Source organism: Loxodonta africana, chromosome 3 (assembly GCF_030014295.1).
Source record: "Loxodonta africana isolate mLoxAfr1 chromosome 3, mLoxAfr1.hap2, whole genome shotgun sequence".
Classification (NCBI taxonomy): domain Eukaryota; kingdom Metazoa; phylum Chordata; class Mammalia; order Proboscidea; family Elephantidae; genus Loxodonta; species Loxodonta africana.
Genome location: NC_087344.1, coordinates 62770817 through 62786038, shown reverse-complemented (window position 1 = coordinate 62786038; position 15222 = coordinate 62770817). Strand labels below are relative to the sequence as shown.

At 51.2% G+C, this 15222-nt stretch overlaps 2 protein-coding genes across 2 annotated transcripts in view; one reads left to right on the top strand and one right to left on the bottom strand.

The window, feature by feature from the left end:
- Positions 1-295: 295 nt before the first annotated feature.
- Positions 296-3980, top strand: LOC100675777 (interferon alpha-inducible protein 6-like). The gene is made up of 5 exons (XM_003415265.4): positions 296-414; positions 1671-1772; positions 2166-2243; positions 2319-2468; positions 3747-3980. Exons 2-5 carry the CDS (start codon positions 1703-1705, stop codon positions 3854-3856), a joined length of 408 nt encoding a protein of 135 aa, XP_003415313.1. The 5' UTR covers positions 296-414; positions 1671-1702; the 3' UTR covers positions 3857-3980.
- LOC111752025 (uncharacterized) overlaps positions 1276-15222 on the bottom strand; it is a 29022-nt gene continuing 15075 nt past the window's right edge. The window contains exons 4-6 of the mRNA XM_064279936.1: positions 14460-14525; positions 11748-12280; positions 1276-9767 (exon numbers count right to left, since the gene is read on the bottom strand). Coding sequence (XP_064136006.1) covers positions 9455-9767; positions 11748-12280; positions 14460-14525 — 912 coding nt within the window. The 3' untranslated portion in view covers positions 1276-9454. The remainder of the gene's footprint in view (positions 9768-11747; positions 12281-14459; positions 14526-15222) is intronic.

Sequence of the window (15222 nt, the reverse complement as noted above, 5' to 3'; positions counted from 1 at the left end):
GTCCTCAATAAATAGCAGATATTATTATTAATTGAACTGAATCCTGCAAAGCCTCTGTGCCCTGGGAGGAACTGATGGTTGCGCTTCACTAAGCTGACTAGGGCCATGGACTCCACCACAGTGTGGCCTGCTTTGGAAAAGTCCCTCCCCTTCTTCCCAGCTTGAATTACATCTTTCTTCCAGCAGGCAGCGCACAGATGCTGCCGGTGCACAGAGCTGAAGAAGACCAGGAAAAGGAAACTAGGAGGAGTGCAGGAAATGGAAACTCTGACAGCAATTGGCTGCCTGGGGCAGGGTGGAGGGTAGCCAAATCGATTATAAAAAGCCAGCCTTCAGCCCAACAGCCTTTTCCTCGCCACTGCTCCATCCATCAGCAGATCTTGGACAGGAAGATTCTTTCTTCCCTTTTCCAAGGTAAACCCAGGAGCTATGGGGTGGGGATGCCAAGCTGCTACCCTCTGCCAGGCTACCTCCCTGGGTCCCTTTTAGTGCACTAGGCTGGGACTGGTCTGAGCAGATGGGTTGGGGCTTTTAGGACAGTCTCAGAATGCATGAGACCTACTTTACTGGTGGTAGGTCAGCTCTCTGTGGTCTCAACCCTGTCACTTCACCTCTTTGGGCCTTAGTTACCTCATCTGTAAAATGGAGATCAAACCACCTTATCTCCCAAAGGACTGGACAATTTCTGAAACCCTGTTATTGTAGGAGATAAGGTGACAGGAAGGTCATCTTTGAAGACAGATGAAGCTAACTGGAGTGACTGTTAAGTGTGGGTGGAGCAGTCTTGGGGGTATTAACCTCTATGAGCTCAGTTTCCTTAGCTATCACAGGGATTGATAACAATGGTACCTACCTCATGGAGTTGTTATGGATATAAGTGACCTTGTGCCATAAAGGGCTGAGTACTGGTAATTGCTCAGTACATGGAAGGGCCATTTTTACTATTATTATTGCTGTGTGACCTTGGGCAATCTCCTTTACTGCTCTGTTATTCTTTCTTCATCTGAAAAATGAAGTTGATGTGAGGCCAGTGCTTGGTACCTGTAGGTACTTAACGGATTCTAAAAATAAGTTTAACAACCATTTTTTTTTTAGCACATTCTATGTGCCAGGTAAGGGGCCCTGGTGACGCAGTGGTTAAGCACTCTGCTGCTAACGTCGGCGTTTCAACCCACCAGCAGCTGTGCCAGAGGAAAGATGTGCAGTCTGCTTTTGTAAAGATTACAGCCTGGGAAACTCTATGGGACAGTGCTACACTACCCAATACAGTCACTATAAGTTTTTTTTTTTTTTTTTTTTAATGTGCCGGGCCCTCTTCTAAGTGTTAAGAATATATGGTGAACAGTTTCTAAATGACAACCACGCTCTGAAGGAGGCTGAATTAATACCGCCATTTGAAGGATAAATAAACAGGCCCAGAGAAGAGGATTACTCTAGTACCCTGTCCAAGTGATGACAAAACCTAGAACACTGATAATTATAATAAAGGCTCACCATGTGCAGGCACCGTACCAGAACTTTCATTCATTAAATTCTCTTAACCACCCCGTGAGGCAGAAACCTCACTCCCACTGTTGCTGTGAGGAATCCGAAAACCCAAGGTCCGGAGAGGGTCCTGGGCTCCATCCGACGGCCTGTGGTCCTTCCCCTCCCTTTCTCCCGCACTCCAGGGCCTGCAACAAAGCCAGTGCGCGGCGCCACCATGCGGCAGAAGGCGGTATCGCTCGTTCTGTGCTACCTGCTACTCTTCACCTGCCTAGGAGTGGAGGCAGGTAAGAACTCTGCCCTGGGGGGCGGTGTCAGTGGGGTGGGTAGGAAGGAGGAGGGAGTCTCTGTGGGATAAAGAAGGAGAGGGAGGTTTGAGCACAGTTTCAGGATCTCTGGTGTGCCTCTGAAAGCGAGAAGCTGTTACAATGGACAGCACAATGTTGCTATAGCCAGCGTCACAGGTTCGAATTCCTACTCTGTCAATTTCTCCATTCCTCCGAAATGTTGTCAATGCCAGCTACATACCAGGCACGGTGCTTGGAGTAAAGTCCCTCCCCTTCTATGCCGCTCTCCTTTACGGGAGGGTGGCGGCTTCCAGCTCTGGGAGTGATCTTAGCGCGGGACACAGTGCGTGGCCTCCTCCCCACTTCACTCCTCTTTGTCCGCTCTCCCAACAGGCAAGAGCTCCGATGACAGGTCAAAGGACAGCGGCTCTGGGTTCTGGGATGCCCTGCCCTACATGGTGGTCGGAGGAGGTGCGTCTGGGGGCGCGAGTGGGCAGGTGGGGCGAGACCCTGCTGCGGGGGCGCTCACCCCTCCTCTCCCTCCAGGGCTCATGGCCGCGGGGTTGCCGGTGCTGGGCTTCACCAGTGCCGGCATCGCCGCCAACTCCATGGCCGCCTGGATGATGAGCTGGTCTGCGGTGCTGAACGGTGGCGGTGTGCCTGCTGGAGGCCTGGTGGCCACTCTCCAGAGCCTCGGTGAGTGGGGGCACAGGCCCTTAGACGGCGGCACCAGGGCCACCTGGTCCTCTGTACTATTCTGAGCCCTTTTCTCTGGCTAATTCAGCCCTGTGAGGTGGGCACTCTTATTATCCCCAACATACAGGTGGGAAAACAGAGGCACCGAGGGCTTAAGTAATTTACTCAGGTTCTCACAGCTAGTTAGTACCAGGGCCAGAATTCAAACTTAGTCTGATTCCAGAAGCTTCACTTTTAGCCTCTGAGGCCTGGTGCCCCACTGATGCTTTGGCCAAGTCACCACAAACCTCAGTTCCCTCATCTGGAAACCAGGAAAATCATCCCCCTTTAGCATTTAGCATGCTCGATTTCAGAGAGTCATAGTGGCAAAGAAACACGATCGAACAACTCAAATCAAGCTCACACCACCCCTGGTCTTAACTTGAGTTTCTTGAATACCATGGAAAAGGAAGATACAAAACTTCTGTCTCTCCCCCTCCCTCTGACCTTCCTCCTTCTCCTCCTCCCACCCCTTCCCTTTCCTCCTACCTCCCCTTTCCCTTCCCCCATTCTTCCCTCCCCATCCCCCTCCCCCCTTCTTCCTCCTTCCCTCTTTCTCCCCCTTTGCCTCCCTCCCCTTTCTCTTTTCCTCCCTCCCTCCTCCCTTCCCCTTTCCTTCCTCCTTCCCTTATCTCTCATTTCCTCTCCTCTCCCTCTCTTTCTGAGGCCTCTAAAATCCTGGAGAAAAACCACCCCTGACAAACTCCCCCTCTGGCTCCCTGAACTCTCACATCTCTCTCTCAGTTATGGATGGCAAAAGCCCAGTGAACCAGTTGGGCAGCATGGAGCCTTCTCAGAGGGGGCAGGGGGAAGGCCCTGGCCAGACCACACCCTGCAGTGACGGGGTGAAGGGAGCGGACAGGGCTAGGAACACTCTCCAGTTGGCTATAAGATGGTTGTCCTCTCATAGGTCCCAGGGCTGCAGCAAGGATGAAGGACCTCTTGTTTGTGAACCTCCCAGCACCCACACAGTGAGGTCTCCACAAGGTGGCTGTCATTAGCGTTACTAGTAACACAGTGTGTTCCTCGCAGACATGAGGTACAGCTCCACAGACTGAGCCATTAGTTGTGTCTTTTTCTTCTCTGAAACACATTTCTGATTTGAGAGGCAAGTAAGCGGGAAATAAGATTCACTTCGCAGCCGTTGCCTTCCCCCTCAAGGCCTTTTTGGGCTCAACCAGTGATTTCCAGACATTTGGATTCCCAGAAACCAGTGACCCTTCTGTGCTTGCTTCACAGGGGCTACCGGTGGCGGCAGTGCCGTCATGGCCAAGGTTGGTGCCGGTCTGGGCTACGTGGCCCATAAGACCCTTGCCAGTGGGAAGGAAGAAGGGGATGATGAGGAGTAGCAGCAGCTCCCAGGACTCCCTCCTTCCTCCTTGCCCTCCCTCTTCCAGTTGGAGTTCAGAGCTTTCTTGTCAGTCTCCTCAATGACCTAGATGAGAAAACAAAATAAACTCCTCTTAGAAAACACTTTGTCTTTCTGTGAATCCCCTTGCTATGAGAAGATCCAACAAGATCTGGCTCTTGCCGGCCTCATCCACACTCCCACACCCTCATTTTCCCCCAAAGCCATCCTCAGCTACTGGAACACAACCAGCTGATACTGTCTCTCATGCTGCTCTCTCTGTCGGGAACGTCCTTCTGAAATTCACCTACCTAAAAAACTCCCTTCTATCCTTCCAAACCCAACTCAGACATCCCTATTCAGGGTGCATGGGGAGCCAGAGCTCAGTTTGTTCTCAGTGAGAAAAGCTTCCAGCTGCTGCTCTGATTAGGCAGAGATGCAGAGGCCAGATCTCCATTCCCTGAAGAGGAACTAGAGTGGTCTCCCTCAGATAGAGAATACAAGGCCAGCCCCCTTGCCCTGGGGAAGGGGTATGTAACAGAGCTCTGGGGACAGGGTGACGGTTTGCACATGAAGTGCATAGGCCTTCTGGATGGGAAGGGAAGGACAGCCCTGGCCCTGTCAGGGACATTTGAACTTTGGGAGGCCTGTCCAGGGGAAAGGCAAAGAGGAAGGCCTGGAAATCAAATGGCACTGAAGGGGAGGGCCGGTTCCAGCACTGGTGGAGAGAGGTGGGACTGTCTGTGAGTGGGCACACCTTCCTCAATGCTAGCCCAGCCCTCCTGGGAAGACCTGCACCCCAGACAAGTGACCGCGTGTGAACCACAAAAGCTGCTCACAAAAGGGCTATAACATCGAGAGGCTTGGAGCCCTCCTCCCCACAATGGAGAAAAACAGTGAGGAGCAGTTCCAAGGCAGCTGCCCCTCAGGCCTCCCCCACCCAGCCCCTCTTATAATCCAGAAATTCTTTTGCAGTTAAGTGTTTGTGCATGTGTGGGTGGGGTGGGCCCTAGCCTGCTTACTGGAGCCCCAGTTCCAATGTTTGCCACAGCTGGCTTGCCCCGGGGCCCCAGAGAAGTTCTGTTTGTAGCAGAGTTGGTGGGGGCACTGTCTGTGTCCCAAATCCTAACTCCGCAGCTTGTGTCCAAGAGCAGAAGCTGGTGCTGAACCCCCTGACGTGATGTGATGCTCACTCACCATTCAAGCCCAAGCAAAGTCCTGCCTCGGCCAGGGCCATTCACAGAGGGGCAAGTACAGTGGGCTTCTGCCCTTGGAAGGAGGTGGGTCTCAAACATCCCACCCCCTTGAGACCTGTTAATTTCACCTCTGTCTGGAAGGTTAACATCCAGGGACATAAGCATGTGTCTCCCAGCCCCTTCAGGGAGGGCACTGTGTCGAATTAATCTCATTCCCAGTTCTGGGTACATGCCTGGCACACAGTAGGGGCTCAATATATGTGAGAATTCAGCCTGAGGCCAGTCTCCTCCACTCCCATCCATCTGTCCCTCCCCAATCCTCATGGAAAGTGGGGGCTGGATCTCCTGTTCCCAGACCTTTTCCCTGGCCCCCACCCCCATGATACCGATGTCCATATTGAGCAGGCCTATGGGGAAGAGGAGGCCATGCATCCCCTTTAACACTGTGGCCCAAACAGACACAGGCTTCTAACCCTTTACGTAGTGTTCTTTAGCACATACAAGGCTGGGATTCTCAGATAAGTCAGTGGAGCCTCACAGTCAAGAATTCTCTGGAATCCCACAGACCTGGGTTCATGTCCTTCTCTGTCACCTCCTAGCTATGTGCTCTTAGGGAAGCTTTTTCTTCATCTCTCTGTGACTCAGTTTCCTCCTCTGTAAACTGAGATAATAATAGTACCTACTGCCTAGGGGTTGTTGTTATGATATTAGATAATGAATGAAAAGGGTTTTAGCATGCTGCTTGACTGGCACATAGTGAGCATTCAATAATTCAATGTTAAAAAACAAAAAAAAACAAACCCATTGCTGTTGAATTGATTCTGACTCATAGTGACCTATACGGCAGAGTAAAACTGCCCCATAGAGTTTCCAAGGAGTGCCTAGTGGATTCCAACTGCCGACGTTTTGGTTAGCAGCCATAGCTCTTAACCATTATGCCATGAGGGTTTGCAATGTCAGTTGTAACTATTAAGGACCTGCATAAAATCAAGAGTAAATAGCCAAATAACAAGCAGGAATTAGATAATCCAACTTTGGAGCCAGGGCTTGTTCTCTGGGGCTCGAAGGCCCTGCTTTTCCTGGCCTATCTCCAAAGGGTGCACACCAAATTAGGGCCCTCACCCAGAAGCATGGAGTCCCTGGGTGATGCAAACAGTTAAGCTCTTAACTATTAGCCAAAAGGTTCATAGTTTGAACCCACCCAGAGATTCCTCAGAAGACAGGCCTAGTGATCTGTTTCCAAAATGTCACAGCCTTGAAAACCCTATGGAGCAGTTCTGCTCTGCACATATGGGATTGCCATGAGTCAGAATTGACTTGACAGCAACTAACAACCCAGGAGCATACACCCTGGCATCTTATGCCCTTGAAGGACATCAAGGCCAGAGAAAGGTGGGCAACTATGTCCCCAGGGTTTGAGATCTGAGGCCTCAGCAATTCTCAGGATGAATGACAATGGAAAAGACCAGCCCCTTGAGAGGAGACCTGACCTCCCACAGAGGTGCGGCCTCCCTTTGGAGCTGTGTGGGAGAACTCTTTGCCTTTTTACTGCAGCCGTTTACGGGGCGCTGGTCTGTGCCAGGCACTGTGTCAGGCACCATACAGTGGAAGAGACCCAGTTCCCACCCACTTGGAGCTCGCAGTGCACAAACAAGGAGCCCCCTGTCATAGATTGAATTGTGTCCCCCCAAAATATGTGTATCAATTTGGCTAGGCAATGATTCACAGTATTGTGTGATTGTCCTCTAATTTTCCTAAGTGTTGTAAATCCTAATCTCAGCCTGTGGTTAATGAGGCAAGATTGGGTTATGTTAAAGAGGATGAAGGTGGATTATAACACCTTTACTCAGGTCACATCCCTGAGCCAATGTAAAGAGAGTTTCCTTGGGTGTGCTCTGTATCACCTTTTATCTTACAAGAGATATAAAAGAGAGAAGCAACCAGAGAGACAGGGGGACCTCACACCATCAAGAAAGCAGTGACAGGAGCAGACCACGTCCTTTGGACCCGGGGTTCCTTCATGGAGAAGCTCCTAGTCCAGGAGAAGATTGATGACAAAGACCTTCCTCCAGAGCCAACAGAGAAACTCTTCCCCTAGAGCTAATGCCCTGAATTTGGACTTCTAGCCTACTAGACTGTGAGAGAATAAACTTTTGTTTATTAAAGCCATCCACTTGTATTCTGTTACAGTCACACTAGATGACTAAGACACCCCCCAAACATCCATGATCTCCCTGCTCCCTCCGTCACACCTCCTCACCTTCCATCTCCTTCTATCCACCCACTCACCCTTGTCAGCATGCACAGACCACATCATCCCATTCACAAAGCATGAGGCAGGATGATGGTCACCGAACAGAATTGACTAATGCAACAGGTGCTCCATGGACTTTCAGAGACACATGGCTGAGTCCAGGGTTGGGTCACCTGGGGAAAGCTGGTCGCCCTCTCAGAGTCCAGTTTTCTCATTTGTAAAACGAGGAGAGGGCATCGTAGCCTCTGGGCCCTTCCTGCTCTAAGACGACTGCTGAGCTTGGAGTGCAGGCTTCTGAATCCCCTCAGCTGTGTCAGATCCCAGCCCTCTGAGGGTAGATTTTATTTTTGGAAGCAGCCAAAAGCCACCCTGTGGTGCCAAGTTTGGTGATTAAGGTGGGTAACGACACTGGGAGATGTCATGTTTGGTCACAAATAAGGGTGGCTAGAAACTAGCCGGGTGACTCCGCATTCTGGGACCACACCCTAGGACAAGTCCAGAAATAGATCCCATCTTTGTGGCTGACTCGCTGTAAAATGTTGAGATCCTCTGTCATCATCTCTGGACCTCAGTTTCTTCATCTGTAAAATGGGGCAGGGAGAAGTTGGATTCTCACCAGACCCAGAATGTATTTCCCAAATGTTCAATTTAGGGGTGTCTTTCTCTTTAATAAGCGTCTTCCCTTTATCTAGAGATTTTCCTTATTCTTTAAGGGCTTCTCCACTCTCATACCCTTGAAACTCCACTCACATCCCTTCCCTGCAGTGGCTCCCACATCCCTTAATGCTATATACAAATGCGGCCACCAGGTGGCAGTACAGCTTCATCCTGGAATCTTCTCAACCCAGGAGCCCCTCCATAATTACCAGCAGCCAGCTCCCTGGGGCAGGCCCCAGAATGGACTCCAGAGACTGAGATGAATCAGACACCACCTCTGCTCTGCAGCAGACACTCCAGAAGCTCTCAGGAGGGGTCCATCCTGGGGATCCATGCAAGGCCTGTTCTCTCCTCTCCCTTCCAGATACTCAGTCCTACAGCTCTGGGATCACCAAGCTCCTGAGCATGGCACTCGAGGGCCTCTGTGATCAGGTTTTACCCACAGCCTGAGCCACAGAGGTTTGAAGGAAATGAGAAGGACTCCATATACACCTTTTCTTGGCTGAGCAGCAGAGGATGGAGCTGGGAACAGAGTATTCCTAGGTCCAGTCTGGAAGAGGACCTGGGCCAATGGAGGGCCTGGGTCAATAGCAGCTGGTAGGAGGTGAGGCAGAGGATGCTTGCGGCTTCCTGTGAGGAACTGAGAAGCCGCTTCCTTTAAGCAGATGGCTTGGGGGAAGGGGCAGAGGATTGGGGAGCTTGGGCTTCCTAGCTTGCGGGGGTTAGCACTCAGGAAGGCCTGCTGGAGAGACCAAAGGGAGCCTTTTCTTTCCCCTTCCTCTGGTATCTCCATGAAACAGCTCAGACTGGCAGGGTCACACCTTTCCCACGCACTGTGAAGCCACAGAGAGGAGAGTCAGGTTAGGGGCAGGCGGGCTCATTTGTATAAGGCCACTAAAGAAATGGAGCCTTGGTTAGTCAAAGAAGCAGGCCCAAGCACCCAGCCCCAAGTACCCCAGTCCAAGTACTCAGCCACATAACCCAGCTCCAGAACCTAGCCCAAGAACTTGGCCTCAAATTTCTAGCCCCAAGTGTCCATCTCCAAGTTCCTACCTCCAAACACCAGCCCCAGAGAGGTGACCCGTCCCCAGCCAGTGGTTGGCAAGGGCCCACTGCTTACTTAGCTGTATGCGGAATGGCCTCACAGGAGACCTTGTCCCCAATCATTCTCCCAGGATGTATTTACTGAATTGACTTTTTCCTGAAGCCAGTATCAAGGGGAATGCCAGCCTAGCCATGATGAGTAATTATAAAACCCAAACTGGTGCATTTCTACTGCTTTTGTTGTCTTCACACACATTTCCTTGTCCAGTGTGGTGCCCATCCCCCATCCACCCATACCTGCATCCACTGGAGAACCAGATCTACCCACCAGGGCCAGAAGCAAGGGGTCAGGGGTCAGGGACAGGAAGGCCTCCTGAAAACAGCCCTGGGCAGAGACAGGGGCTTGGTTTGGGGCCCATCATGCTTCAGGCTTTCTGTGTGACTCCGACTAGGTCTCTGACCCTGCCTGGGCCTCTGGATAGTACTTGCCTGCTTCTCTCAAGAGACGGGTGTGGGTGGGGGGGGATGGGAAGTCTTGGTGAAAGGCAGGATGTCTGCTGAGGGCTGCCCAGCTACAGGTGGCAGTGGAATGCAGTTGGTGGCCGTGGTGATGCCACAAGTGTTTTTGGCAGACACGAGGACGTAGCCACTGGTGCCGCACAGCAGCGACAGTGAGTTCTTGATGAGCCAATAGGGTAATCTTCCAGCAGGCATACACCACCAGGAACACAATGCGGTCCAGCTGCTCTAGCTGCTGACCTCTGGATGGGAAGAAGGTCTTCGCTCAGTCATCATCACTCACTCACCCATTCTCTTGGAACCACCAACCCAAGCCCATCCCTGCCTCACTTTTCCCCACTTCGGGCAAGGGCACCTCCAGGCTATGCAGGCACCCAGGCCAGACACCTGCCCAAAGGATTTTCCTCTTGACTTTCTAATGATGGCTCCTTCTTCACTCTTCAGGCTCTGCTCAAATGTCACCTGCTCAGAGGAGCCCTCCCTGACCACCTCCTTGAAAGAACCCTCCTTTTTCTCTCTACCACAGTTGTTCTCAAACTTGTCTGCACTACGGAATTACCTACCTTCAAAAAATACTGATGGCTGGGTCTCACCTTAGAGATTGTGATTTCATCGGTCTGGGGTGCAGCCTGGACTGTGGAGTTTTTTTTTAAATCTCCAGGTTATCTTAACGAGAGTCAAATTTGGGAACTACTGCTCTAGCGCACCACCCTGTTCTAACTTTCTGCCTACCACCTGAGACTATCCGATAATTCTTTATTGTCTCATTTGTTTACATCCTACACACACACACACAAATATAAGTTTATGAGAATCGTTGGTCTTTTTCACAGCTGTATCCCCAGTGGCCAAAACAACAACAATACTAGCTATCATTTGTGTAGGGTTTACTATGTACCAGGAATTGCTCTTGACTGTCTTACAGATATTATCCCATTTAACACTTAAAACAATCCTCTTGGGTGTTAAAAAGATCCTGATCTTACAGATGAAGAAATCAAGGCAAAAACAATAAACCAAGCCAGTTGCCATCGAGTTTATTCTAACTCATGACTGACAACCCCATGTGTTGAAAAATAGAACTGTTCTCTATAGACTTTTCAAGGCTGTGACCTTTTGGAAGCAGATTGCCAGGTCTTTCTTCTGAGGCCCCTCAGGGTGGGTCAAATCACCAACCTTTTGACTGCTTAACTGTTTGCACTACCCAGGGACTCTCAATCAAGTCACAGAGAGGTTAAAAAACTTTCCTAAGTCCAAACAGCTAGTAAATGACAGGGCTAGGATTTTAACCCAGTCTGCCTCTGGAGAACGGAACCTGGCACCCAGAGGGGACTCCATAAATAATTGTTCAATAAATGGATGAATGACTTCATCCTAACGTCCCTCTGCCCCTACATTCAATCCATCAACCTGAAGATTCTATCTTCTGATTATTTCTTGAGTCTGTTGACATTTCTACACTCACATGGCTCCCTTTCATCTAGTCCACCAACCTCCAGCCTGGCGGGCAGTTAATAAGTCCCCCTAACAGGTCTCCCTGTATCCTCTCTTGCCCCTCTGCATCCTCTTGTCTGTCTTCCATGCAAAGCCAAGAAGATCTTAAAACACAGATTAGATTAAGTGACTTCCCTGCTTAAAGGATAACCCCCACCCACCCATCCAGTGGTTGCCCAAGGCACTTAAAATAAAATCCTACTTTCTTACTACGGCCTTCAAGGTCCTGAATAATCTGCTCCCCCAAACCTCCAGAGCCTTATCTCACCTTGCTTCCCCTCCATAACTCTTTTTCTCTATGTCCTCCTTTTGCTTCTCAGAGCCCTCCAAGTGCCTGCCAACCTCAGTGCCTTTGCACAAGCTGTCTCCTCTGCTTGGAACACCCTTCTTGCTTCAGGAGGCTGCCCTGAGCCCCCAATCCAAATTAAAATATATATATAATTTTTTTTTTAATTTAGACACCTCGTTATTCAGCAGCAGTACTTTACCTCCCTAGAATGACAGTGATTCTAAAGAAAGCGTGATGTTTACCGTCCGACTTCTCCGCTAGACTATGAGCTCCCTGAGGTCAAGCACCGGCTTCATCGTTATTTATCGCCAGCACCCAGAAAGCACAGCGCCCTGCACACAAAATCTTGAGTGTAGGACCCATAGATGGACAGATGGAGGGATAAGGGAATGTTTGCGTTAATAAACACATTTTAAAATTAAGAATCTGTTCTCCCTACCTGTACTTTTCAGGGCTTATGTTATAACGCGAGCGCTGACGAGGCAGTGTTTTCTCAACCTCGCGGCTCACACACGACTTTTTTCCAGCCCTGGAGAAACGCCCATCTCCGCCTTTCCCGAACAAGGCCACGGGGCGGGGCTTCCAGGGCCGGTTGGGTGACGTCACGGAAGGAGGCGTGCCCGGAGCCAGCCTCGCCTTCTGATTGGCGAGCGCGGGGCAGCCCTGGCCAGACTCTCTGCAGCTGCTGTCAGAGCAGAAGCCCTGGGAATGGAAGGCGAAGGAGCGTCGTGAGGCGTCGGCGTAGACAGCCACGGGGCCATGCAGCTGCAGCACCAGCTTCAGCTTGTCAGCATCATCCGAGAGCAAGTTCACCAGCCAGCGAGGCAGAGGGTGGGCACCGAGCGGTTCACGTGGCACAAGCAGTTCTAGGCCAGCGGAGGGGACGCTCTGCGGCTGCCTGTGCCCGCGGTGGGAGGGGCAGAAAGGGTGTGACCCGGCCTCGGGGGCGCTCAGCAGATCACCCCACAAAGGCTATTTCGAGGTCGCTGACCTCAGCGAGGAAAGTCCCAGAAACACAGCCCCACCCTCCCACACACTCCTGGACACTCTCCGCTTTTCCCCCAACCCCAGTCTCAGTCCCAGAGGAGCCGCGGGATGCGGAGTTGCAGACCTGGTTTCTAACCCTCTCTGTGTGACCCTGAACAAGAGTCTTGCCGTCCAGGTCTCAGGCTACTCACCTGTAGAATGAAGCTGTGCCTGCATTAAATGATGCGATATAATTAGTGTCCAGTCCTGGGCTTGCAGATTTGGAGCTCCGTAAATAGTTGCTTTCTCCCTGGCCCTAACTTCTGCCACCTGACTTCCTCTGTGGCGTTGAGCAATTCACTTAACCTCTGGGAGCCTAGCTTCCATCTTCCTTGGGTGAGAGAATTGTCCTTTGAGCCTGAGATCCTACAAGCTAAGACTTCTTGTGTCATTGAGTTCATGACAGCTGAGACCTGCCCTGGCTTCCTGGTGTCCAGCCAAGTGCCTTCTCCCTTCATGAACCTTCATCTACTTTCCCCACAAGCTCGCCACCCCCAGCCCTGGGTCCTCTAGCATCATCACTTCTCTGAGGTTCCTCTGACAAATGAGCTTCCTCATCCTCCCTGAGGTGGCTCTAATGAGGTGGTGGTGCCTAAGAGGCCTGGGCTCCTCAGAGATTGTGCATGGTCTTAGGGTGTGCAGGGATCTTAAAGAGATCCCGCACAACCTTCTGTGATGTTCCTACCCTGGTTGGATCACTCTCCTGCTTCTGTGGCTCCCTATGCCCCTTAGGCCACTCAGCAAGACCCATAAGGCCATGCTTGGGTCTCTAGTCTCAGCCAAGCCTCTCCCTGGCTCTAGCCAGACTAACTTCTTTCAGCTCTTTCCTATCATCCAGATGTTTGTGCACACCACACATGGTTCCCTCTGCCAGAACAACATCTTCCCTGCCCCATCTCCTCACTTTTCACCTGGGTAACTCCTTCTCACCCTTGACCATTGTAACCCCTAAAATTGGTACCTGTCCAGTCTGGGGTCTTAAACACTAGCAAGCAGACATCTAAGATGCATCAATTGGTCTGAACACACATGGACCAAAGGAGAATGAAGAACACCAAACACACAAGGTAATTATGAGCCCAAGAGGCAGAAAACAACATAAATCAGAGACTACATCAGCCTGAGACCAGAAGAACTAGATGGTGCCCAGCTACAACTGATGACTCCCATGACAGGGAACACAGCAGAGAATCCCTGAAGGAGCAGGAGAACAGTGGGATGCAGACCTCAAATTCTCATAAAAAGACCAGACTTCATGGTCTGAGACTAGAAGGATCCCGGAGGACATGGTCCCCAGACCTTCAGTTAGCCTAAGATAGGAGCCATTCCTGGAGCCAACTCTTCAGACAGGGATTGGACTGGACTATAAGACTGAAAATGATACTGGTGAGGAGTGCACCTCTTGGATCAAGCAGACACATGAGCCTATGTGGGCAGCTCCTATCTGGAGGGGAGATGTGAAGGCAGAGAGGAACAGAAGTTGGCTGAATGGACACGGAAATACAGGGTTGAGAAAAGGAATGTGCTGTCCCATTAGGGGGAGAGCAACAAGGAGCATATAGCAAGATGTATATAAGTTTTTTAATGAAAGACTGACTTGACTTGTAAATTTTCACTTAAAGCACAATAAAAATTAAAAAAAAAAAAAATGACGCCTGTCCAGATGGTGACCGGTGAGTAACTCCTGACCTCACTCCCCTCAGCCACTCCCCTTCTTGCTTCAGCCCCTATGGACCAGCCCCTACTTTCTTGCCATTCATGTTTCTCTTCTCTATTAAAATGTAAGTTACAGGAGGGCAAGGGTGACTTTTTTTGTCACTGTGTCCCCCACACAAAGCAGGTTCTCAATAGGAGTTTAATGAACGAGTGAGTGAGTGAGTGAGTGAAGTTCTGCCCAGTGCTTGGCTCGTCTCTGCTTACCTACCGCCAAAGGCAGGGAGCTCATTACTCCTGAAGCCTGCCCTATCTGCCTGTTAGAAGGCCTTTGATTCCTGCCCGCCCTCAACCAATGCCCCAGAGATTCCTGGGGCTGAGGCCCAAAGAAGGCAAAAGCCTTGCCTGAGGTACAGCTGCTTGATGCACAGCCAGGCCCACCTGCCTGCCCTGAGGGTATATGCAGGCTCACCTGGCCTTGGTAGGCCCTGTAGGTCCCAATGGTCAGATCCCTCCTGGCCTGGATCCCCTCACAGGCCTGGAATTTGAGGTAACCTCACAGTCCATATTCTCCTTTGCCCAGGAGAACTCCTGCTGGGACAGGGATACCAGCTCCCCAATCAGGCTGAGAGGAGTCTAGGAAGGAAGCACTTTCAGGAAGTGTTGAACTCTGCTGCCTCATTCAGCCCCCAGGCCAGTCCTGTAAGGCAAGAGACAGACGCTGTTTGCATTTTACAGATGCACAGACCAAGGTTCCAGATGGATGCTACTTGCTGAGTCACACAGCAAGGCAGTGGCAAAGCCGGGCCTGACTTCAAAGCCTGACCTCTTTCCTCTGTCCCTCAGCTTAACACCTCTTATCTACCTCCCTTGCTCCCAGGCCCATTCTGCCCACAGTGTCAGGAGGGCCTGTGGGTCTCATGGCTTCTGTTTCCCACAAGTGGGTGTCGTGCCCAGTAGGACCTCAGCAGCTGTGCCTGGGCGGGGTTGAAGGGCTAGCTGAATGCTGGGAGGCATCCTTCCTCCTGTGCCTGGTCACTCCCTGAAACTGCAGAGGGCCCAGTTGTCTGTAAAATGGACAATTATTCCTTCACAGGGCCTCAGTGTGCCAGGACTCGGGGAAAGTTGCTCTTATCTCTGCCAGGCCAACTCACCCTTGAGGACAAAGCCTCCTCCAGGGTCTCTGTGGTGGTAAAACTCCACCACAAACCACAAACAGCCTGGTCCTTGATGGG

Bases quoted from the DNA above. Each gene is read 5' to 3' on its own strand.
- LOC100675777 (XM_003415265.4), top strand. From the start codon at position 1,703: ATGCGGCAGAAGGCGGTATCGCTCGTTCTGTGCTACCTGCTACTCTTC. The intron at 2,244-2,318 runs GTGCGTCTGGGG...CTCTCCCTCCAG, and splicing joins CTACATGGTGGTCGGAGGAG to GGCTCATGGCCGCGGGGTTG. The intron at 2,469-3,746 runs GTGAGTGGGGGC...CTTGCTTCACAG, and splicing joins GGCCACTCTCCAGAGCCTCG to GGGCTACCGGTGGCGGCAGT.